Below are 26,542 nucleotides of genomic sequence, written 5' to 3'. Positions count from 1 at the left end.
TGGTTGTTGGGGATGAGCACCTGTACGATAGCCACCAAGCCCCTTATGTGAGAAAATCGCATTACAATTTTTTTCCATTGTTTTGACACTATTCTAAGCACAATCATACCTAAGTAACGTCTCCATTTCCTTAAAAACAGCGTTTTTTTGAAATATGTAAATTAATATGAAGTGGAATGGGGCATGCCAGTATGTGTATTCTCTTCGCCTCCTAGTTTGCATCTCCATTGCCGCCCCTGTGCATTTTTTGACAACCCTTTCACATTTTCTTGCTTTGGGGCTGAGCAATGTACATGCATTGGGCAGGGAATGCTAAACACCCGTAGAATATATATTTTGTGAGTATTGTGAAATCATGTTTTTCTTTGTTGGTCACCTTGCACCACACATATTTGGATATGATGAGCCAAGAGGAAAAGCAAAGAACACATTGGCAAGCATTCCAAGGTATTACTGCCTGTTCTTGTACCACTGCTATAACCTGCTAGGGATTGTTAGTCCCATGGTATTATGTGTGAAAGTGTGAATTCACTGTTGGCTTTTCCGTTATGTGCCCCCAAGCTGGAGATATCAGTGTCGTTAGTTTCGGCACCGATCTCTGCCCACCATCAGAAGGTAGTTCCTGACAATCTAGCTGGGAATGACGCTAAGCACGTGAATAACGCCCCCCCCCCCCCAGCACAAGTCTATGGATGAGTATGTCAGGAACGCCCAGCTAGACTGTCAGGAATGCCCTTCTGACGGTGGGCAGAGATCAGTGCCAAAACTAACGCACCGATATCTCTGACCCCATTGCACAGAATGGGAAAGCCTCAGTTATAAAAATGTTTATCCAGTGCAGGGAACACTTTCTTTCTCCACAAAACTCCATTAATATTTGTCACAATGATAAATGATTGTTGTAGGATGGCATACGTCCTACCAATGGATGAAGTAAAACTAGCCATGCCATCCCCAGACTCCTCAAAAGGTCAGTTATTTTTGACTGGACACTCCCTGTCATAGCTACATAGCAGAGCTGCTTAATCAAAATCCCAAAATAGAAGCCCTTACCCGTATTTCACTCTGGTTCAACACTGGTTAGCTGCCTGCAAACTACTAGAGGACGTACTACTTAAACAGTAGAGGAAAACCTTATCTAGAAAGGATTGCTTATGCTAAAAACACATCAAGCATGAAGCTCAGCATTGGAATATTTTTTGGTGGTCTTTTTGGTGCTTTGGGAATATTAGTCCTTTTGGTGGCATTTGGATCAGACTATTGGCTACTTGCTAGAGAAATCGAAAAATGCTCGAAGAATGAAACAGATGGGGTTTGTGTTATTTTTATTGCCTTAATGTCCCATTGTAATTTATATTGCTGTAGTGTACACATTATGTAATATATCTGTGTTTTTTGATATATGTATGTTTTTTCTGTTATCCATAGGCTATTAACCCTGTCCTACTGCATCATGAAGGTTTCTTTTGGAGATGCTGGTTTAATGGGGATATAGAAACAGAAAATAACACCATGTCAGCTTTTTGGATCAGTAAGATAAATATTCAATATGTTACTTTAAGCATATGAAATTGGTATTATATGTATATATGTTAATGTGGTTTATTGATATTATACATACATGCATCAGTGTTATGTAATAATACATATATATATATATATATATATATATATATATATATATATATATATATATTTAACTTAATTTAATTTTAAAGAATTAAAAGATTGTTTTCATTCCTTTAAACACATTTATTCTGAGTATATACAGCCCATATTAGAAGATAAGAACATATTACAAATTCTTAGGTTTTAGGATATGTTGATAAAATGTTATTTTCAGGCCAGGGGCCCATGTTGCGAAAACGCAGCAAAGATGATGGGATTCTGGCTAATCCCCCCTGACATACAGAGGCAGTGTTTCCCTATTTACATCCTGGGAAACATATTTGCATATTCTTCTCATAATCCCCCACAGTGGAGCGAAAATGGCTTTATAAGACTCCACACACCTGCATGATGGTCTCTCCCTAAGGAGTGACAATATCCCCATAATCTAATCCCATCCACACATTTTAGAAAAAAAATCTGCAGCAGAAATGCTAAAATTATAAAAATGTGTGTGTTTTTGTAAATTTTAGCATGTCAGTTATACCTACGGAAACGGTGGTGGTTTCCGTATAAGTTTAATAGAATCAGAAATCAGAAGAAAAATTAGCAGACTTTTTGTAAAAAAAACACTGTGGAAAAAAACAGGGTGCGTCTCTACCACTGTCTTTTCCACAGTGTTTTTTGTCTCCGGCTCGCTACATAAGCCTTAGCCTCAGATGGTTTTTGAAATAATTCATAAAGAACATTTCTATTCCCTGACAGCCAGCAGGAATCTTTAAAGAGGGCCTTTCACATCCTCTGGCACCCACTGTTTTATACACTGTCTACCAATAAGTATTTGGACACCTTTGGTAGAATAGAAAAACAACATTTATTCATATTCAATAGTTGGTAGAGCCTCTACAAGCAGCAATTATAAGCCTCAACCCTCCGGGACATGCTTTCAACAAGTCCTTGTATAACGGCTATTTTATTCCATTCGGCTTGGAGAAGACAGGTAAGGTCTTTCACCGATTTTGGATGGCTGCTGCACTTCTTAGGGTTCAAGTCTGGGCTCTGGGCAGGCCAGTCCAGTCGGTTAACCTGATTGTCACTGTATCAAGCCATGGTAGACCTCACTACATGACAGCTGGCATTATCATCCTAGAGGTAACATTGGTCGGGTCTGTGGTACCCGACAATTATCCCTTTCTTGAAATCAGATAACTCTGCACTTTGTGGCATCTTGCTTGCGACTAATGGCAATGCTGTTTCTTACATAATATTTAATGGCGGAAGGCGTGACATACATAACGATTGCAGATATCTTCATTTGCATGGGTGTCCAAATACTTATTGGTAGACATTGTATACCACTGGAAAGCTGACAGTATGACAAGCTTTGACGGATACGCCATTGGATGCCGGAGATATTGGTTCTGTTACTTTTGACAACTTTCACTGTCAGAAGGATGGGCCTTAATGCTCAAAGTCTTTGCTATGCGGTAAGGAACGCCCCTTCTGACAGTACAATGCTATGGAACAGTACTGTCAAGGGGCAAGGAAGACTTACTAAACGGTTGCAGGATGCTTCATTATCATTATGCAACTTTTAAAGGGTTTCTACCAAATTGCATAGTTATTCCCTATTAATAGGGTCTGAGCTCCAGAGATAGCTGAGTACAGCTCTTGGTTATCACTGGCACTCACAAGTGGCAGGGCATGATTGACCAAACTCAATTCTCAGATTGGTGGAGGTCCCAGAGATGGGACCCCCAACGATGATGAAGTTATTCCCTATAATAGCGATCATGAATAAATGCAAAACTTGGTACATACCCTTTACAGGGATTACACTAAATTTTCAATGTATTCCCTTTCCACAGTTGTTGATCGGTTGAGGTGGACAATTGGAACTGCCACCAATTACAAGAATGAGGGTTCTTTGTTCCCTCATCTGAATGGAGCAAAAGTCATTGAGGTATGTTGGTGCAGTTTCTATGTGACTACTAAAGAGTAGCCGAGTATAGTGCTCAGCTATCATCAGCAGTCCCATAGAGATGAATGGGGAGGCAGTATGCCTGCGTGACTGCTGCTTCATTCAGAAAGGCACATCTGTTCCCATGATCATTGCTGGCACTCGCATTCAGACCCCCACAATCTATAACTTATCATCTATCCCGTGGATAGGGGATATACTTGGCTCAACCTCAAAATGTGCATACAGTAATACTACACAACCCGTTTTTTTATTAATAATTTATTATTCATTTACTTGCAATTTATAATGGTAGCCTGTGATAGCAGTTATTCATAACTCGTTTTTTATATGTTATTTTTTTCTGTTTCTTTTGTGACTGGGGTGAAAATTACATTTTAGCATTGCAGGTTTATTTTCTCAGACAGTCTTCTACATCTATTATGCACCTGCCATTGCTCTTTTTTCACCATTTCCAAAAAGATAAAAAACTGGCTTTTTTTTTTTTTTTTGCTATGAGCTAATTAGATTTTAAATATTATAATTTCAAGTGACGCTTTAAGCTTGAAGATCCTGACATTCATTTTATGTATTGTATCCTGCCTGAAATAACAATTCTGGAGAATCCTTGTAGGGATGTACTGTATGACACGATAGCCTCACTTCACATAAATGAAAGCACAATGGATTAGTAGCTCTCCTCAATATTGGTCAGGTTGTTTTGTAGGTTACGAAGTGGCCACTAATGAGGATAATGTCATGATCAATTATTGCTTTTACATATTATGCCGTTACAACACAGAGGATAGGGGCTAATTGTTATTACGGGATATACGACCACCCCTGGATCCCCTGCAATCATGATAACTGGGGCTTGAAAGGTCCCATGAAACCTTCAATTCACCTGATCATTAGGGGTTCTAGTGGTCAAACCCCTTGCAATCTGACACACATCTCTTATCCTTTGGATGGAGCAAATATATATACAGAAGCCCAAGCAACGCTGTATTATGGATTACTTCTGTTCGCGTGCATGACCATTGTAAGACATACCACCTTCCCACAGGTCTATAACCATAGTAGAAATGAGTAGTATAAACAGTACACCAATATAGTTTTGGTTCTTGAATTTATTGTCTCTTCAGACACTGATTACATAATAGAATTTTCCAGTGCGACATGTCAGGTAGACTATTCATCAGACGTGTGATAGGTTTTCCACAGTGCATAGGATTAGAAGTACCCTGGGGGGAGGACTCATGTGGGGACCTGGAATGCTAAACTGTTATTCTCAACTTAACACTGCTTGTAGTTGTGAATTCTTATATGTGAAAGAAAATGGCTTGGGTTCAAATCCCATACAAGATCACACTACAGTTTTTACTGACGGATACCAGATGGAATGGGCTCCATCTGCATCTGTTGTTAATGTCCATTGCTCTCATCCTATATACACACTCATATGAGTTTAAGATTCAACAAAGACAAAATATTTATTAAGATCCAATGACATGGTGCAGTCATAACATGGCCAGGATGTGGATGAAAAATGGGCAGCCATGCCAGTTGCCAAAGTATTCCATTAATTCATTACAAATGGATTGCTTATTGAGTCTACATAATGGCCGTGTGATAACCTGCACAACACATCCATACTGCTATGAACTTGGAGCAGTCAATAAACAGTTTGTTGTGATTTTTAATGGAATACTCTGGCAGCTGTCATTGCCACCAATTTTTGGCTGCACTACAGCCATGTCAAACCCTGTGTAATAATATCCTTGTTGTTAAAGTCTATTTGTGCTTTTTATGCATTCTGAAATTATGTAATCTTTTCTTTAGCCAATCAAGCACCAACTAAGAATTGTACACATGCCTACCTTTCCCCATTTCCAAGGAGCAGAGATGACAATAACTCTACAGCCTATCATTCTGCAGTCGGTATGTCTAGAAAGCAAGTTTTCTTTAGAATGTATAATATTCAGCATACTGTTGTTTAATCCTGTCAGCTTTCTCCGAAATTTTAAAACACATGGGGCTCCACGTGTGCGCATTCCGTGCACTGGCATCCCGTCGCGGCATTCCGCGATGGATTAGGCCCGAATGAATGAGCTGGAGCCTCGTGCAGAATCCGCGGCAAGATAGGGCAGCTCGCTTCTTTTTGCCGCTAAAAGCTAGCAGAAAAAAGAAGCGAGTGGCTTCCATTGAAGTCAATGGGAGCAGCGGATTTTGAGGCAGATTCCACGTCTAAATCCACTGTCAACTTGCCCAGTGTGAACTAGCTCGCTGTTCATAGAGTAAACAGAAAAGAAGGCAGCCACTTTAGGTGAATGCAGAGGTTACTTTACATTAATGGATCCAAAGCAGAATAAAGAAAAAAGGAGGACCCCAGGTATTCTGTCCTGGACCCTGTTGTGTATATTATATGATTGGACCTGGCTGTAATTGAATGTGCACTGTACTATGTAACTTTTGGGTCAGATTTATTAATATGTCTAAAAGAAAAAATTTACCCATAACAACCAATCACAGCACTGCTTTCATGTTTTAGAAGCAAAAAACAAAATTGATTCCTTTGGGCAACTAAGACAGTTTTTCTGTTAGATCGGTTTAATAAATCTGCCCCAATAACTTCTTGTACAGTGCAGTGAGAAATGTTTGCACATTATTATTTTATCAGCTAAAGCCAAGAGCCATCCAGCCAATTCTAGGCTTGGGAGATGATAAGTGTCCATTGAAAGCTATGAACGACTATAAATGTCATCAGGCACTCTGCCATGCTTTAGTTCAGTTAAATTTTTTTTACAGTACATTTCAGCTCTCTTTACAACAGCTGATCATGGGATTGTGCCCAGAAACAGCTTATTGCCAAGGGACCTGCAATATGGAAAGCAGTCATCCACAACTTCTATCCTGTCTATATTTGACTGGGTTTATTAGGAGAATGTGTGTATGTGCAATGTCTCCAAACTACTTCCAACCTTAAGATATAATCAGGAAAAGTTATAGAAATGGTTACAGTAATATTTTAGTCTGCCTATAATTTTCCAATATTCTCTAAGTAACTAAAGGTACATTAACTTAGTAAAAAAAAACTACATGTACGGTAAGTTGTAATAATATACTAGACAGAACAAACAGTGGGAGGTGAAGGTCTCGGCTTCCAACATGATCAAGTATTTAATTCAAGATAAATACTTCATAATATTACACTTACATTCATGGTGTAAGTAAAAAACATTATATTATATAATTAATAAATAATTCCATATATCATATCACTCGAACACCATGATCACAAGTACAAACCACATGTATATGAATAAATACAATTCATAACCACAGACAGCGCCATACTCAAAATGGAAGAATATAGGCAAAAAGACTATGGATTACTTTGTTCTGTCTAATGTAATCTAATATATTAATAAAACTTTGCTACTTAATGGTACTATTTTGAGTTGTGGTTTATCTTGTTGAGGTTACATAGTTGTTTTTTTTTTTTTTAACAATAACATTGTTTTGTAAGGGTAAGTTCACTCTGGGTTTTTTGGTCAGGATTTTGAAGCAGTATCTGCCTCAAAATCCTAACCTAAAAGACAGCTCCCATTGAAATCAATGGGAGCCACTCAGGTCATTTTTCCGGGACATGTTTGTTCCGGCTCTCGGAAAAAAGAGTGGACATGCTCATTCTTTAAGCCAATTCGCCTCGTAATTTGGTCTGAAGACACTCCCTCCTCCCGACTAGGCCCATTCATTGGGCCTAATCTGGATCGGAGTGCACAACTGGATGCCGGTGCAGTGCAACGGCATTCACTCGCGGCTACCTGTTTTTTGGTCCAGAACCTGAGGTGGACCAAAAAACCCCATTTGAACCCGGCCTAAGAGCTCACATTGTGTGTGTGTGTTATAAATCATGTAAAGAAATCCTGTGGTTTTACTTGTGAATCATCTAGTGTTGACGCTGCTACCAGAGGTATCTCCTTGTTGCACTGTATAAGATTAGTCAGAGTTTTTGCTTTTCGAACTCTGTGCAGGATGTTAGATAATCTAGTAAGTAACATGTAGGATTTTAAGCTGCAAGTACAGAGGTTATTGTGAGCTGAGCCTGGTTACATTTCTTTTTTTTTATAGATTGTGAGCCCCACATAGAGCTCACAATGTACATTTTTCCCTATCAGTATGTCTTTTTTTGGAATATGGGATGGAAATCCATGCAAACACAGGGAGAACATACAAACTCCTTGCAGATGGTTTTTTGCCCATGGCGGGATTTGAACACCAGGACTCCAGCGCTGCAAGGCTGCAGTGCTAACCACTGAGCCACCGTGTGGCCCCAGCCTGGTTACGTTTCTATGTACCATGTAGCCCATGAACGTTCCACTCAGCTACTAAAGTAGAAAGTTTATAAAAGAAAGCTTACAAATAGAGGTAAGATGTCTTAACCCTTTGAGTAGTATTGTTTTGGATGTAGGAGCACAACGCTCATTATGACCACTGTGTTCAGCAGGGTTTCGTGACAGAGATCCAAGTATCCCTGTTATAGTAAAGTATCAGCTGTCAGTGTCTGTGAGCACAGTGTCATCAAATTTACCATATGTGATAACAGGCTGCAGACACAAGGGTAAATTCATCAGCCTGTTCATTTACTTGATGGTGTTATCAAGGGGATGGAGTAGTGAACATAGGGGTAGATTTTTCCACAGTAGAGAAAATAACTCACATAAAATGGTATTATAATGACTTCATATCACTGAAATATGCCATACTTAAAGGGATTAAAGGCAAAAATTGAAGAAAAAAAAACAAACAAACATACTTTTTGTCCATTGCTCTGGTGCCTCCCTGTACGGTTCGGTCCTGCAACTTCTGGCAGAAGTATCCGCTGAACGTGACTTCTGAGGCCAATCAGTGGCTTCAGCACAACTCCGGGAAAGAGGACCCAACAGAGCAGATGCACTGGGAGCAGCGGGAGAGCACCAGGGCAAAGGGGACAGGTAAGCATGCATTTTTTAAAACTTTTTTCACTATTTAAATGTTAAAAGGGTTGTTAATTTTTGCCTTGACAACCCCTTTAAAATAGGTACACCAAATCCCATAACCATAGCATATGAGGGAAAATGCAAATGCATAAGATGGAGCCTGACTTTGTAATGGATAAGAAGAAGGAGGAGGGCTTGTGATGAAGGACATTTGGGGCATTTTTTGTGGTTAAGGAACAATAGTGCTGATACAAGATACCAAACTATCAGCTGTGAGCATGAGATCTCACCACCTACCAAAGAACTACCACATGTTATCGTGATAGCTGCGTATGTCCCCCACCTCTGCAAAAAAACGTTTCTGCCTGTTATATCTACATGCTGTGACCCCTCCACGTATCCTCCAACCACGGTCAGGCCGTATTATCAACATCACTCCGCACAGAGAACTAAATGATCCTGGAGTGTGTCTGTGTTTCTTTCTTTTTAGTTGCTATGATTCCTAGGATTCTCTATCTGCCATGAGCTTGTATGTGTTTTCTCTCTTGTTATATACTACTGTAACATCTATGAAACTGTATCACTGAAATTTCCCCATTGTGGGACTATTAAAGGATTATCTCATCTTATCTTATAAGTGGGGTGTCATTACTTTGTGACGTGAACATGAATAAGTGTGACCACTAGGTTTTTAGCCAGCCAGGTCCGCTAAACTGTGTGGTTAATTTTGGTTGTCCTTCCTTGGGCCACTTTTTCTAGGAACTAGCCACTGCATATCAGACACGCTACCAGACCTGCCTATTTGGAGATGTTTGGAGTCAGTCAACTGTTCACAATTCTGCACTTGTTTAAGTCACTCAGATTGTCCCCTTCTCATTTTTCCTACCTCCAACACATCTATTTCATGACCTGACTGTTCACCTACTGCCTAATATATCTCACCCCTTGACAGGTGCCATTGTCTAATGATACTTGATACTATCCCCTTCACCTATTAGTGATTTTAGTGTTATGGCTGATATGGTGTATATCAAAATAAATCGTTTAGACACAAGTATTATATTTTACCTATAGAAGTCATTGAAGCTTGAACAATGAGACATATATTTTCATCTGTACTTATAGGGGTATTCCTACTAGACATTTATAGCAAATCCACTGGCTTGGATTTACACATAAACAGCTCCAGTGGGTATGCCATAAATTTGCTTTGATGTCATGCAGGAATACCCTTTTAAGCCTATACATGATCCATGTTTGTGGCTCAGCCATGGCAGAATATAAGAGAAAAGTAAGAAAACTAACAGATTAATAAAATTAGTAAATCAGTGCATCCCTATGAACATTAATAAACAAGTATAGAAAAAAAATCCCATATTCTATGTCCTTTTCCTTACATATAACAGGTATATTTTATCCCTTGATAAATTACAGTAGATCTTATACATAATGCCTTCAAAACATGTCTGTCAGCCTTCAAATGTTACACATGGATTTTCTTTGGCAATGAAAGTGCTTTCTAACATCTGATATGCTCTTTTTTCTTCTCAGCAGCATTTATAAATTAGGTTTTATGATATACTTCATCTTCTCATTTTAGTGTATCGAGGATTTTGGAACATTTTCATGCTCCTTGGTGTGGTCACAGTTGTAGCCGGAGGCTTCATCATCATCTGTGCAGCTCCTTTTGTGAACTACAGACTTTATAAAGCAGGAGGTGGCCTTTTTATCACTGCTGGTAAGAAAATCTGATAAGTGCATCACACATGCTGTATTTTGCTGCCTTGTTTGTACTGTTGGGCATATAATTCTATATTTAAAGGAAGCAACATGGGTTAGAAGTGCCTCACTTGATAGTTTCTCTATCATTTTCAGTGCATCACTCGAAAAGCCTAGAGATAAATAACAGCTTTATATAAATAACACTAACCTGCTCAGAACACAGATATTGTTATAGTACTCAAGACTAGCAGGAAACAGTGATTGACAATGTGTGGAAAGCGCTGCGGAATATGATGGCGCTATACAAGTAAGCAAAATAAATAAATAAACACGAGCATGGGTTTGTTTAAAGGGGTTGTCCTAGGTTTAAATAAAATAAGAACAGCAGTTTAAAATACAAAAATAACTTAGGCCTCCTTCACATGACCATATTTTTGATCCTAAATTGCAAATTCACAATTGTGGATCAAAGTAGAGACACATGCATTTCTATGGACCCAGTCACATGAGGACATTTTTTGTATCCGTGCTGTATTCAAGGACACATATTATGAAGCATGTCCCATTTTTGTCTGCATTTGCGGCTCTGGCAAGTGTAGGGGATCATACAAGTCTTTTTGCGGATCCATGGCTTGTTTTTTTGGATTGCAGATCAGTAGGTGCGGACAGTGAAAACCAATACAGTTATGATGAGGAGGATTTACACTCACCTGCTTAGGTGATCCCAGAGGGTCTTGTTGACTTGTCCTAAAGTGAACGTATACTGTATATACACACACAATTGCTAGCCTCTGAGGTCTTGTGCTGTACTTGCATCACCGCTGAGGCCAGTGATTGGCTGCAGCAGTCACATGCTCATGATTGGCATGCCTTCATTGCAGGTAAAGGCAAAACCAGTTGTGACCACCAGAATGGCAGGGTAACATATTCCCTGCTTTTAGTAAATTAGAAAAAAAAACTTAAGGCAACCTTGGGAAATTCTGCAGCCAGCAGCTTCACCCTCAGGCACATAGGAGATGTATACAGAACATGGTACAACACTTTTAACTGAGACTATTTGCAAAATCGCTTAATTCTTTTATTTTGGATTCGCTGGAGCAATGTCAGATTGTTGCCTGCAATGTGACATTGACTGTTTTTTTTTGAATGTCCCTAAATTACATTTAGATCACCCCTGTGGTGTTGTACCTAATTACCAGGGCACTGATGACATATCGAAAGAAGGCAACTGGCAAGTGACAACAATGGTGCCATCTAATTATCTGCTTAATTATCTTTAAATCACTGTGTCGAGATGCTCTGCAACATGACATGGAAGTACATTACACAGACTCAGTAGTAACAGTGGGTACGCAGCTCTAACAGGGAATGTAGGCTGTAATTCAAAGTATAAGGCTCCCATCTTTAGCAGAACAAATACATGTGAAATTCACATTTGTAGCAGAGGACTTTCAACTTATTTTTGCATCTTTTAAAGCATAAGTGACCTACTTAGGACCTCTTACCACTACCACTACCATATACTTTCTATTTGAAACATATAATTATCTCCTTTACTTTCCTGTTCATATTGTGGAGCTCTCCAGTATTTGATCAATGTAAGTGTATAGTACATAGAGCCTAATTCCTCAAGGGAATCTTAAGTCAAATATTGAGACAATAGCTGTCAAACCACTGTTCACATAAGGAGTTATACACTGTGCAATGCCAGAGCCAGACTGAAACTAAATTTAATGAAACACACTCACATACTTGTTGTGTGGTAAATGTAAATTACGTTTCTGTTGTTTCGGGTTATTGGTGATTGGGATGTATAGCACATTTACAGAATATGAATTGCTCTAAACTGGGCTCCACACTCTAACAACCATATGAGATAAGTTGAAGTCGTTGAGAGGAAGGCAACTAGGTTATTAATGCAACGGAAGGTTTCATTTCTATTGAGAGGTTAGAAATTTGGAAAAAGACACCTAAGAGGTGTCCCCACTGTGGGACTATTAAAGGAAAGGAAAAGGATTTTTCAGGAATATAAGATGTGTCTGACTATAACGTACCTATAAGGTTTAGGCAACAAAAATGAGCTCGTAGACAAATCGAGTAGACAGGCCAAGGTCACTAACATATATTCTAGGAAAGATAAAAGGGATTACAGTATTTGCTGACAATCTGCTCCTGCTGCTCATAAGGCGCTCATACCCAAAAAGCCCCATTAGTGCCCTTCACGTGCTATAACGTCTTATTGGTGCCACAACACAGTATAATGTGGCATTTTGCTGTGTGACGGGCAATTAAGGGGCATAATACTGAGTAATGGGCACTTACAGGGCATTATACTGCATGGCGGGTCCTACTGTAGCACTATGTAATGTTTGATGGGCACTAATGGAGCATTATAGTGTATGGGGGCTCTAATGAAGCATGAAGTATTACTTCTAGTAATACTTCATACTTGAAGTATTACTTCTAATGAAGTAATACTGTGTGGGGCATTAATGCAGCATTATACTATGTGGTAGGCACTAGTGGAGCATTATACTGTGTGGGAGCACTAATGGAACATTATACCGTGGGGTGGGCACTAATAGGACATTATATTGTATGGACTGACTATCCAAATTTGCATAGAAAAATGGTCTTTTATAGGGGTTTTCCTCTTAAAGAAAAAAGTATACAGAATGCAAGTTAATGTGTCTGAATCAGCAAGACCCTTTAAACTCCTAAATAATGATGAAAGAGCCAAAAAGCATGTATTTTATGTTTCAGCATATTACAGAGAACCAGGAATCGCATCAGTATATTACACAGAACCAGGAGTGATGTCAGTATATTACACAGAACCAGGTGTCATGTCAGTATATTACACAGAATCAGCTGTCATATCAGCATATTACACCGAACCTGGGATCACATCAGTATATTACACAAAACCAGGTGTCATGTCAGTATATTACACAGAACCAGGTGTCATTTCAGTATATTATACAGAACCAGCTGTCACATCAGTATATTACACCGAACCTGGGATCACATCAGTATATTACACAGAACCAGGTATCACATCAGTATATTACACAGAACCAGAAGTCACATCAGTATATTACACAGAACCAGGTGTCACATCAGTATATTACACAGAACCAGGTGTCATGTCAGTATATTATACAGAACCAGGGATCACATCAGCATATTACACGAAACCTGGCATCACATCAGTATATTACACAGCACCAGGTGTCACATCAGTATATTACACAGAACCAGGTGTCACATCAGTATATTACACAGAACCAGGGGCCACATCAATATATTACACAGAACCAGGGATCACATCAGTATATTACACAGAACCAGGGGCCACATCAATATATTACACAGAACCAGGGATCACATCAGTATATTACACAGAATCAGGTGTCATGTCAGTATATTACACAGAACCAGAAGTCACATCAGTATATTACACCGAACCTGGGATCACATCAGTATATTACACAAAACCAGGTGTCATGTCAGTATATTACACAGAACCAGGTGTCATTTCAGTATATTATACAGAACCAGCTGTCACATCAGCATATTACACCGAACCTGGGATCACATCAGTATATTACACAGAACCAGGTATCACATCAGTATATTACACAGAACCAGAAGTCACATCAGTATATTACACAGAACCAGGTGTCACATCAGTATATTACACAGAACCAGGTGTCATGTCAGTATATTATACAGAACCAGGGATCACATCAGCATATTACACGAAACCTGGGATCACATCAGTATATTACACAGCACCAGGTGTCACATCAGTATATTACACAGAACCAGGTGTCACATCAGTATATTACACAGAACTAGGTGTCATGTCAGTATATTACACAGAACCAGGTGTCACATCAGTATATTACACAGAACCAGGGGCCACATCAATATATTACACAGAACCAGGGATCACATCAGTATATTACACAGAACCAGGGGCCACATCAATATATTACACAGAACCAGGGATCACATCAGTATATTACACAGAATCAGGTGTCATGTCAGTATATTATACAGAACCAGGGATCACATCAGTATATTACACAGAACCAGGGATCACATCAGTATATTACACAGAACCAGGGATCACATCAGTATATTACACAGAACCAGGGGCCACATCAATATATTACACAGAACCAGGGATCACATCAGTATATTACACAGAATCAGGTGTCATGTCAGTATATTACACAGAACCAGGGATCACATCAGTATATTACACAGAACCAGAGATCACATCAGTTTATTAGACAAACCTAGGGATCACATCAGTATATTACACAGAACCAGGGATCACATCAGTATATTATACAGAATCAGGGATCACATCAGTATATTATACAGAATCAGGGATCACATCAGTATATTACACAGAACCAGGGATCACATCAGTATATCACACAGAACCAGGGGCCACATCAGTATATTACACAGAACCAGGGATCACATCAGTATATCACACAGAACCAGGGGCCACATCAGTATATTACACAGAACCAGGGATCACATCAGTATATTACACAGAACCAGGGATTTCATCACAGAACCAGAGATTACATCAGTATATTACACAGAACCAGGGATCTCATCAGTATATCACACAGAACCAGGTATCACATCAATATATTACACAGAACCAGGCCTAGAATTGAACTAATTCAACTGCCATGGTACTGTACACACCAACCGTAACACATAACCATAAGGGGACCCAACTCTTTCTTTCTTTTCTGTTGGCCTGCACATATCCTGTTTCAAGATGGCCCCATCATTTGTCCCTCAGCAAGGTATCTTTCTAAATCTTGGTCCCCAGCAGGACTTCTTGACATTCCTATTCCCCAGTATGGCTTTCCCTATTATTCCTAGTTCTTATCATAATATCTCAGTCTTCAGCATGGTTGACCCCTCATTACAATTACTTATCATGGTATCTCTTGAAATAATTCACCTCAGCATGGTCCCCCACTCTTTACTACTACTCAGCATTATATCCCTTTAAATTGTTGTCCTTACGGTAGTATGTTTTTTCTCTCATTCCTGGTCCCCAGCATGGTATCCCTTTAAATTATGGTCCTCAGCATGGTTTCTATGTGATTCCTAGTTACCAATATGCTATTTCTTTAAATCGTGGTCCTCATTATGGTTTTCCTCTCATTCGTAGTCTCCAGCATGGTATTCCTTTAAAGCTTGACCTCAGCATGGTCCCCATTCTGGAATCCAGCCTAGCTCCCCTCTCATTTATAGGCTCCAAAATGGGTCCCCTTTCTATTTTTCCACTTCACTGCTAATGTTGATGATACTTGCTAATATTTCATAGGCTAAAATCTGAAATTTAAAGCCCATCTAGCAGACCCTAGAAAGCCCATTTTGGTGTGGGCTATACATAAAACTTGTCCTTTCTGTGGCCCATTTATTGAGATTGTCCCATCAACACTGTGACTGTTGGCATGTATGCATGTCTCTTTGCTCCAACACGGGGCTGCCTCCTTATTGGTTTTACAGTGGTCTTTGGTTGATTAAGGGGGTGGTCTGCTTATAGAGACGTATAATAGAACATAATGAGAGAAAAATCAGTCACTAAAAAAATCATTGTTTAAGGGGAGGTGTGTTTCTCAAAGGAGTGATCTTCTGAAGAGGTTTCAGTGTATTAAATTTTTGGAGGAGAAAAACAGATTCAGGGATTTATTCTGATTGCTATGTATGGAGTCGGGAAGAATTTTTTTCCCTAATAGGCAGTGGGGTTTCTTTAGCCAAAGCCAGGAGTGAATTTAGAAGAAGGGGAAAGTACTTCTTTTATATTTCACATTCTTTTTTGAACCACTCTGGACTTCTGCTAAAAAAAACCCCAGCAAAACCTGCAATAAAAAACAGCTTTTCCAAAATGTTCAGGGTCAGTTCACACGTGAACTGACCGCGCAGGTTTTGACACAGAGAGAGACGCGGCGAGCCGCGTCTCTCTCTGGTCAAAACCCACCTGCCGAGCCCATCGCGGTCGCGGCTTTCCCCTCCTATGTCGGCTCAAATGAATGAGCCGATACCGGCGGGTGCTGCCGCTAGGCGGAAGGCGTGGCCCAGCGCGCCGCGGCTTCCGCCTGAAGATAGGACATGTCGCTTATTTTCTCCGCTAGCAGCAGCCCGCCGCTAGTGGAAAAAAGAAGCCCGGCGGTCTACATAGACCACCATTGTAAAGGGGCGGATTTTGAAGCGAAATCCGCTGTCAAAATCCGCCCCTTTGCCACCGTGTGAACGAGCCCTTAGATTCAGCTAGATGGGGCAATTGGTGTCCACCTTATAGTTTTTTTTCGCTTTCATCTATAGTATTAAAGGTTGAACTTGCTGTACATTTTTTTTCAATCCTATTAGCTATTATACACAAAATGAGCTACAAATACAAAAGCAAATGTGGAGCACTTAAAGAGGACTTTTCATGTCTTCGGGCACATACGGTTTATATACTGCTAGAAAGCCGATAGTGCGCTGAATTCAGTTATGCGCCCCTGGTGAAGAGCTATCAGTGCTGCTACTGATAGCTCTTCACTGTCAGAAGGGCGTTCCAGACGGTCTAACTGGAAACGCCCTTCCTGACAGTACTGTGTGTAGCACTATACTGTTAGGGGTCAGTCTTTATTGCCCAGCCATGATGCTGAGAGGTGAGGAACGCCCCCCCCCCCCCCCTCCTGACAGTACTTGTGTATAGACGAGTACTGGAGGGGCGCATTCCTCAATGGTAGCGTCATCGCTGGGCAGTAAGGACCGCCCTCTCACAGTATAGTCAACCATGTCTATTTTATGTGGTTGCACTAATATCCTGTCAAAAAATGACAAAGCTCTTCACTTATGCCTCTCTTTATTCTTTTTGCCTCCACTGTCACCTGTGTTCACATTGGTGGGGCATACCGGCCAGACATACATGACAGTAGTGTGATATTACTATTTTTCTGCATTAAGTTTTACTAATAATTACTGGACAATACTAATTCAAACCGGCCATTGAAAATCTTGTCAGTGTTAGCGGGTCTAATTGAATTATTCACCAATGTGTTTTTTTCTAGCATCATTTTATAATTTGTTGTTTATGGATGTGAAAGTGAAGAGAAATGTCTTTCTGAAATATTTCCGTAACTTACCAATGTCACTGTGTACATTAGAGGCTCATAAAATATAAATGCCTTGAAACTAAACAGAGCAGAAAGTGACACATTGATTTTAAAACTGAGGACTTAAAGTTCACTCTCATTACTTTATTAAAGTCTTTAACATTTCATGAAAGATCATTAATGAATTATCTGTTTACATCTTAGGCCTTTTTAATCAAATGTCAACATCTTTTTGGGGTCTCGGCTCATTAGACATGTTTCCACTAGCTCTGGCATGACAGGAAGAAAACCTTTGCAGTTAGTGATGTATTTTTTAATTTTTTTTTTTTTAAGAAGGAAAGTTGCTAATTCATATGAAAAGAAATTTACTTAAAAGCCATTCTCATTAAAGATTCCCCCCCCCCAAAATATTTTACACTTCCTCTGTAATGTCTGTTCAAAAAGTACAGTTGATTGCTTTCTTCTAAATATCAATTTTAATTAATAGTGATGGTATTAAACTTCAAGAATATTGTATCAAAGGGTTGTTGACGGACACATTCATATTTATGTGTTTCATAAAACACATATTTGACTAAACACATATTTTGTCTGCTAGAGGGCCTTTAGATACCCTTTTATGTGGGAGCTTTAATGTATAAATGCAGATATGTGGTTTATCATCCTTCCATATTGTTTTCTAGTATAACATAACTTTCGTTTCTAGCAATCTGTGGAATAATATTAATCCAGAATCACTGATTCTGTGTTAGTGATTATTACGAGAATGCAATCGCACATCTCACAGAAGATATCACCCAGCTTTCCTAGAGCCTTGAATGGCAAATATGCCTAATTATGCAGAAATACAGAAAAGGAGATAAAATGTGGCATAATTAGGCAAATTAGAGGTCTGGAACAGCTGGATAATATTTGACATCAGATAAGCTTAAGTATACAAAGATAACTAGTCCTATTAGAGTAATGCACCTTTCTAAATGCTTACCCATGTGGCATAATACTCTTGCTATAACTGTATATTTCAGTCCTACTTTAACAGTTCCACTTCCAGTGTTTTTTGTTTTTGATGGTATGAACTGTACTATTGTGTTGTGCAGTATTCTTGCCAACAAAAATGCCAGTCAACTGGATCCACTTGAAAACTGATTCATAAAGCTCAATGCACAACACTGAGTGTGCCATCCGAGGGGGCATCTGATGGTCTGTTCCATTCTGATGAAAATACAGCAGGTCCTATCCTGCTCTGCGTCATCGGAATAGAACGGATGAGAAGCTCCTATAGAGGTAATTGCATCACAAAATGCACTCGGAAGACACTCTCAAGTGTTTGTCCCAAAGCTCTTTGCCTCTGCAAGCTTTCTGCTTTATTATACGTATAGGGGAACCACCAGCATTTCCTTAAGTATAATTGACATCTGGCGATTTCCCATCTACTTTGCATAGACTGTAATACACTGTGGTTTTTGCCAAGTGGCCCTTCAGGAGGGTTTTTGCGATTTTAAAGGGAGTCTATGGGAGCAGTTTAAAGTAGCTAGGGGTAGTGATAGACTCCTTTTAGGCATTCATGTGGAGTTCACATAGGATTTTTTGTCCGGATTTTAAAGCGGAATCTGCCTCAGAATCCGGCTTCAAAAAACGCCTCCCATTGACTTCAATGGGAGCCAGTCACGTCTTTTTTTCTGCTAGCGTTTTTTTGCTGCTCCACGACTGAATCCACCGCAGCGTCTGCGGCACGACTCTCCCTCCCGACTAGGCCCATTCATTTGGTCCTAATCCAGAGCGGAATGCCACGACTGGATGCACTGCATCCTGACATAGCTAGCCATTTTTTGGACCGGATTCTGAGGCGACCTCCATGTCAAAATCCGGGCCAAAAAACTTTGTGTGAACTCAGCCTAAATGTGACTGTTAGGGGGTTAAGATATAAAAAAAAATATTAAAGCATATTTTTAACTTGTTCCCGCTCTGTGCCGTACTATTTCATCATGCTGAACACATAGTTAACACTCAGCGCCGTAATAATAACGTGCTGTAATGCCACGGGTACAGGAGCTGTGCCTACGGCATTACCACCGCACTTGCGTTTGCTATATAGCCATGGCCTGGGACTAGGTGCCAGAGTCAGAAGATACTCCAACTCTGGCAGATTTACCCCATGGATGCTGTGATCAATAGCGATACCAAGACCGAAACCCCATAGACCCAACCTGAGATAAGATAGCGTGTTCCGTGTGGTTGCCGAGGCAATACTATGTATTCCAGTACATTGCACTGAGGATTTGAGATTGCAGCTTCAAGTCCCCTTGTGGGGAAAAAAACATTCAACCTAAAGAACAGTAAATAAACAATTAATAAAAAGTATTAACCCCCCCCCCCCAAACATGTTAGGTATCCCCATGTGCGTATAAGTGCTCACTATCCGAAAGTAATGTTATTTATCCCGTACGGTGAATAAAGATAATTAGAACATTATTTGTACCCCAAAATGATGGCAAATGAAAGTACAACTCATTACACAAAGAATAAGCCCCTCACATACTTATATTGACAGAAAAATAAAAAAGTTATGAATTTTGCAAGGCAGGCAGGGAAAATATGAAAAAAATCGTGGAGCATTAATGTGAAAACTACCCATTGTTAAAGGGTTAACATGAAAACTTAATTTAAACTGTAGATTATTTTCTGTTAGAACAAAATTTTCAAGAACAGAAGCCACCACAGCAGGGTGAACATAACGTAACATGGATATATGTTGTTTTTACTAAGATAGATAGATAGATAGATAGATAGATAGATAGATGTGATATTTTCCTTTTCTTTATTTTTCTTTTTGTTATAATGCAGGTTGCTACAACATATGAAAGACTATCCTCCCCTAGTAAGGGCTAGTTCTCACGGGGTCTTTTGGCAGCGGATTTTGACGTGGAATCCGATTCAAAATTCGCTTCCAAAAATGGCTCCCATTGACTTCAATGGGAGCCGCTCGCTTCTTTTTTCCACTAGCTAGTAGCGGAAAAAAGAAGCGAGTTGCCCTATCTTGCCGCGGATTCCGCAGCTGAATTAGCCACGCCGTCTGTGGTGCGAGGCTCCGGCCCATTCATTTTGGCCTATTCCAGAGCGGAATGCCGCAACAGGGTGCCAGTGCACATGCGGAACTCCATGTGAACTAGCCCTAAATGAACACTAGTGTATAAACCATTCAGAATGTATTAGAAAGCAATGAATTGAAATGTTTCTGTTTATTTTCAGGTATATTGTTCACGCTTGTGGTGGTGATGCATGTCATCTGGGTTCAGAGCGTGTCTGATGTGAGGAGTTACCAGGACATGAAACAGGAGGATTGCCCAGGTTACACTGTGGACATTCGCTATGGCTGGTCCTTCATGCTGGCACCATTTGGAATATTTTTTTCTTTGTTGGCGGGAATGCTTTTCCTCTTAGTCGGACATACTGTTATGGTCCACACAAAATAACCTCATCAAGACAAAGTTTCTTCAAGATTTCAGTTATAAAACTCTTCACAATTTCAGTTATCTTTTATAATAGAGGACCCAATCATTCTCATATCTGAAAGTTCATTTCCTAGGAGTTGTTATGTGAACTTGTCAATGGGTACTGTATTGTTTAGTCACTTCCAATTTTATTTATTGTCTGTCTAAGACCAAATACCACAGTAGTTAAGAGCTCTCGAGTATATTATCTAGGTAACAGAGTGGAGTATTGAAATGTGTTTAATACATTATAGAGAAAGAGCATAGGATGAAATTTCATCCTTTCATGTGCTGCTTGTTCTTGTCCCAGCGTTCACATACTTGTCAGTGCTTTAAATAGAATACAGTTGTTCACTTGGTTTCAATGCCAGCAGTCATGATTCACATGCATAGAGGTTGTTTGCCAGATTGTCTAAAGCATTTCTTGGGTGTATAATATGTGACATTCTTGGTAATAGTAGTTTAATAACTGACAGTACAAACCGTAAAATACGTTTCACTTATATATGTTGAACAATATTTTTTTGTACCTTTTAGATTTAAATTTACAAGGAATGTTTGTGCTTAGAACACGAGATGGTGTATGTAGATGGGGATGTATAGCAGTAATATGTTGTCTGCTTTCTGTAGAAATTGCAGAAATGCTATACACGTATACGTTATACAAAAAAACAAACAAAAAAAAACAGGATACCAAATGTAAAACATGGTAAATATTTCTATTCTAATCCAAATAGGAAAGCCTTTTTTGGGAGACATACTTCAGGGGCGGTCTGGATTGTAATGGTCTGTATTTATATTTACCGTTTAGAGTACTACATGATATGTATGACTAATCATGTTGCCCTTATTATATAGTTCCCCACATGACCTATGATGTTGTGGGATAGCTGAAGAGATTAGGAACGTTATATTATTACAGAATATATACTTTGACCCAGGGACTGTTATTTATATTAGTAATATATATATATGTGTGTTAGGGTGGATTTACTATTGGGATTAGATAGATATTTACTATGTGTTTACTATACCCTGTGCTTTTCTTTTTGGTATATATTGGTTTAGTTATACACAGCTTGATTATAAACTCTTTTAGCCTATTTTGATGTACTTATTGTATATACAATAGAATAAATAGCTGATAAATCATTGGGGTTTACTGTACCTTAGCTTACAAGCAGAAGATTTTCACTTATCCGCAGTTTGTCAAGTGATGTAAGTCATATCTCTATAGCTTCTGCAAGATGGCAACAATGTCCACTAATACACAGATGCTGAAAGCATTCAGTCTAGACACCAATACAGTAAATACAAGGAAAGTATGGATATCTTGTACATTGTTCTGCACCGAATGCTTTCAACACCTGTGTAGCACAGGACACAGGTGCCATGTCCTTGGAGGCTATGGACATATAACTTGTTGACATTGGTATCCACAGCACTAAAAAGGGGACGCCTTCCCCTTGTATGCTAAAATAAGCCCTGAAGTGATTTATCTGTATAGACATGCAAGTATATTTCTGCAAAAATAAATGGACAAGCCCTGTAATGTACAGTAGGCTTCTCTCAAATGAGTGTATCATATAGACATTTAAATATATATATATATATATATATATATATATATAATGATTAGTTATTTGTCATTTATTACTCTTTTGTATGAATTGCTTAATATAGCTTCAAAATATAATAGGCTAAATGTATACAGCTGGAAGTTCAGAGAAAAGTATAGATAAAAAAGACTATAACTGATTTCTACCAGTATTTTACAGTAGTTGTGGTCACAATCTCACTGAACAATAGTGTACATACTACAGAGGCAGTGGCCTGTGGAGTGAGTAAATGTGTAGAAATTGTACAGGAAGCCCTGCACGGTTCTTCCTGCAACATTTTGCAAAGAAAGTTTACAGAGGTTTCCTCTGCCGACTTTCTGCTTCAAATATACCTATAGGGAAACCGCCGTTGTTTTCATAGGTATAAATGACATGCTGTGATTTCCAAAACCGCAATGGTTTTGGAGATCGCAGCGTGTTTGCTGTATCTTTTACCACAAAGTGGGGATGGGATTCATAAAACGCCACAGTGGGGACCTGCCTTAAAGTCATTTTTGAGCAGCTGCAGCATGAACATGATGCTAGTGGTCTGCTAAATGAAATGCACATACTGTATTTATAAACTAACATGTGGACAGGAAAGTACTTCAAAATCTACTTTCCTGTCCGCATGACTCGTGAGGAGATCTCGCGGCAAGCACACGGACCCCATTATAGTCTACACCGCTTGCAAATCTGTTCAGTAGTCTATTCGGGGGGCGGGGGGGGGGTTCCATATGGACTCCCCCAAACGGATTCCCGATGCAGATGTGAACGAGGTCGTAGACAAGCTGTTTTTAAGTTCAGCACCTGATCAGCATTTTGTGGGGGTTGTTCCACCCACCTAGTAAGTATTATTATAGGACATCTATTGCAGGTAAAGAAGAATTGATGATACATCCTTTGTAAGGCTAAGGCCCCACGGGACATCCCACAGCCAAAAAGCGCTGTGGGAAAAACCGCGTTGACAATGCACCGCGGTTCTTCCCGCAGTGCTTTAAGCAAAATGTTTGCATGGTTTTCCTCCGTGCACTTTCTGTTACAATTATACTTATGGGGAAACCGCCAGCGTTTCCATCCCATGTGGGCCCCGGCCTTAAAGTAAGTTTTGATCCTGGGAGCCTTTGCCATTATAAACTTGTATTAGTTATCATTTTAATTGTTCTCCTTCCATTGTATTTGGAGCTACATTTTGTGTGCATTGAGTTGGTATTGTCTGATAAATATGAGGTATTTGTTCAAATTGCAGAGAAATGTGTTTATAGCAAAGAAATTAGTTGTGTCACCATGTAGTATTCTAAGCATTAGGTGACAGAATAGCGGATTATTTTATAGAATGCTAATCATCGTAAACCGCCAAGAGCTATTTTACTTAATGGAAAATTGTAAACTGGCCAAAAAAAAATGATTCATGTTTCATTGTAATTATCCACCTTCAATACACCATAAAGTCATGTTTTAGCTAAATCTTTATGGTTAAAGAATGTAAAACATGGTCACTTGATGCTAAAACGCATCTATTCTGGCATATAAAAACACTAAATCAAGATTAACTGCATAGATCTTAGGTCTTAAATAAAGTCATGTACGATATATATATATATATATATATATATATATATATATATTCTGTGTAGAAATGTCTTGTATTCTAGAGATATTACACTATAATATTTGGGTTGCAGAAAGATTTTTCTTAAATGCATTTTATTTTTTGCAGTGGATTATATGTTTACTATAAATATTAAACTATTTTTGTTTGTATGATTTCCAAGACCTCTGAACTGCTTGTACAGTCACAAATGAAAATCAGAGTTACCAGTCTGTGAGTAAGGCTTAACCACATATGATCTGTAACAATTGGAATGGTGATTTTATGTGAAAAGTGTCCAACTTCTTCCTTTTATGGCTCTCAAAACCTTCAGTTCTTAAATCTTGAACAGATTGCAATCCTGCTGTCCTACTATGATGTGACTGTTCTGCCACTACCTCTGCTGTGTATTTCTTCAACACAATCCATCATTCTAATCATCATCATCCTCCTATACAGATTAGTAACATTGTTATGGGAGTTTCTCATTTGAGGTCTTTAATTTTAGGGAGTCTGCCGGGGCGTAGCCATAGGGAGGTGCAGAGGTAGCAATTTCTACCTGACCTAGAAAATCCTCTCGACAGCATAAGAATACAACAGTAATACAGAGTGCGCTTCGTAAGTGTGAGCCCTGTTATAGATTTTGCATTGGGTCTCAGGAGCTTCAAATTACACCTCTGGGAGTATGCATATATAGAAGTATCTGGGTCTATCTATCTATCTATCTATCTATCGATCGATCGATCGATCTATCTATCTATCTATCTATCTATCTATCTATCTTCTATCTATCTATCTATCTATCTATCTATCTATCTATCTATCTATCTATCTACACACACATCCAGATACATTATATAAGAGAGGTACTGGTATAGTGTTTGTACATCGGGGGTCCTGGCCTGGGATCTGTATTAGTGTTGAGAGAATAGTATTCGATCGAATAGTAGTATTCGATCAAATACTACTATTCAATCAAATACCTCCATTTGCATAGTTATTGGTATACTCGGTTGAATACCACATGGAAACGCGGGAAATATTCGATTCCCCTCAAACCTCCCCTGGTGCCTTTTTTTTTAACACCAATATCTATGGAGGGGAGGTATTCGATCGAATATACTCGCTCATCTCTAATCTGTATACATCGGGGTCTTATATTGCGTCTTTATATGGAGGTTTTGTCCTGGGATCTTTATAAAGCAATGGAGTTGGACTGTGTAATTGGGCTCTGACATTGGGTCTATATCAATGATTATGAGGTCTGGTGTATTGTTTGTATCCATTTTAAGCATAAAGAAAAACATTCCCAAATACAGTGATTACGGAAAGTATTCAGACCCCTTTAAATTTTTCATTCTTTGTTTCTTTTCAGCCATTTGCTAAGATCAAAAAAGTTCATGTTATTTCTTATTCATGTACACTCAGCACCCGATCTTGACAGAAAAAACAGAAATGTAGATGTTTTTGCAAATTTATTAAAAAAGAAAAACTGAAATATCACATGATCATAAGTATTCAGATCCTTTGCTGCAATGAAACAAAGAGTGAAAAATTTAAAGGGGTCTGAATACTTTCTGTACCCAATGTAGAGCGTTCTTCTGTACAAAGCCATATAATAATACCAGATCTGTCACACAAAAGGCAGCAATAAAACTTGATAGTGACTTATAATGGGGTTCAGTTTTGACAGCAAGTGTACTGCACAGTATTCTTCAGAACAAATCTGAAAGAACTTCCAATGGACCATCTTAAAGCAGTAGTGGGCATAGCCCTATTTTGGTAACGTTTATAACTAACCAGTTACTTGGGACGCTTAGCGGGAATTTCCTTTCACTAGGGAGTTGAGTACTTGGCTTGAAAATATTTAGAAACCCTGACCAAGAGTCATAAGTTGTAGAAGACTGCTGGCACCCAATAAAAAGCAGTAAACAACTACAGTATTGATTTCAGACAATGCCATCCTTAGGCTTGGGTCATACATTGTAAACACGCAGTGTTTTACCTACAGAGTGGATGGAATTCTAGCTAATCCCATCCACACATTGCAGAATAAAAACATATTAGACTTTCCATGAAAAATGCTGCAGAAAAAACCATGATGTGTTTCCGCCACAGTCTTTCCCACAGTGTTTTTTTTTGCAGTGATTCGTTGTATGGGTCCTTAGCCTAAAGAGATTTTCCCATGAAAGTAAGTTATCCCCTACACTCAGCAAATTATCCCCTCTTCTGAATGGAGCAGTGGTTGGGCAGTAAGCAGAACATAACATTCATTTCAAGAGGAGTGCCTGAGATATCCAAAGTACAGTGCTGTCTTCGCCAATCCCTTTGAAATGAATGGAGCCGTGCACACTGCCTGGCCATCACTCCATTCAAAATGGGGATTTTTCAGAATGGGAAACTTTCTCCTGATCGGGGGTCTGAGGCAACTGACAAGGGATA

General features: G+C 39.1%; 1 protein-coding gene across 1 annotated transcript; it reads left to right on the top strand.

The window, feature by feature from the left end:
- The first annotated feature begins 1,054 nt into the window (after positions 1-1,054).
- TMEM182 (transmembrane protein 182) lies at positions 1,055-24,097 on the top strand. Its single transcript, XM_075265090.1, has 5 exons — positions 1,055-1,312; positions 1,429-1,531; positions 5,411-5,509; positions 10,151-10,288; positions 20,670-24,097. Exons 1-5 carry the CDS (start codon positions 1,175-1,177, stop codon positions 20,891-20,893), a joined length of 702 nt encoding a protein of 233 aa, XP_075121191.1. The 5' UTR covers positions 1,055-1,174; the 3' UTR covers positions 20,894-24,097.
- Positions 24,098-26,542: the final 2,445 nt, after the last annotated feature.

Source organism: Leptodactylus fuscus, chromosome 2, assembly GCF_031893055.1.
Source record: "Leptodactylus fuscus isolate aLepFus1 chromosome 2, aLepFus1.hap2, whole genome shotgun sequence".
In the NCBI taxonomy this organism is placed as follows: Eukaryota; Metazoa; Chordata; class Amphibia; order Anura; family Leptodactylidae; genus Leptodactylus; species Leptodactylus fuscus.
This window is presented reverse-complemented; position numbering and strand designations above follow the sequence as displayed.

Coding starts and splice junctions, on each gene's coding strand:
- TMEM182 (XM_075265090.1), top strand. CDS start 1,175: ATGAAGCTCAGCATTGGAATATTTTTTGGTGGTCTTTTTGGTGCTTTG. Junction 5,510..10,150: donor AGCCTATCATTCTGCAGTCG/GTATGTCTAGAA, acceptor TTCTCATTTTAG/TGTATCGAGGATTTTGGAAC. Junction 10,289..20,669: donor TGGCCTTTTTATCACTGCTG/GTAAGAAAATCT, acceptor GTTTATTTTCAG/GTATATTGTTCACGCTTGTG.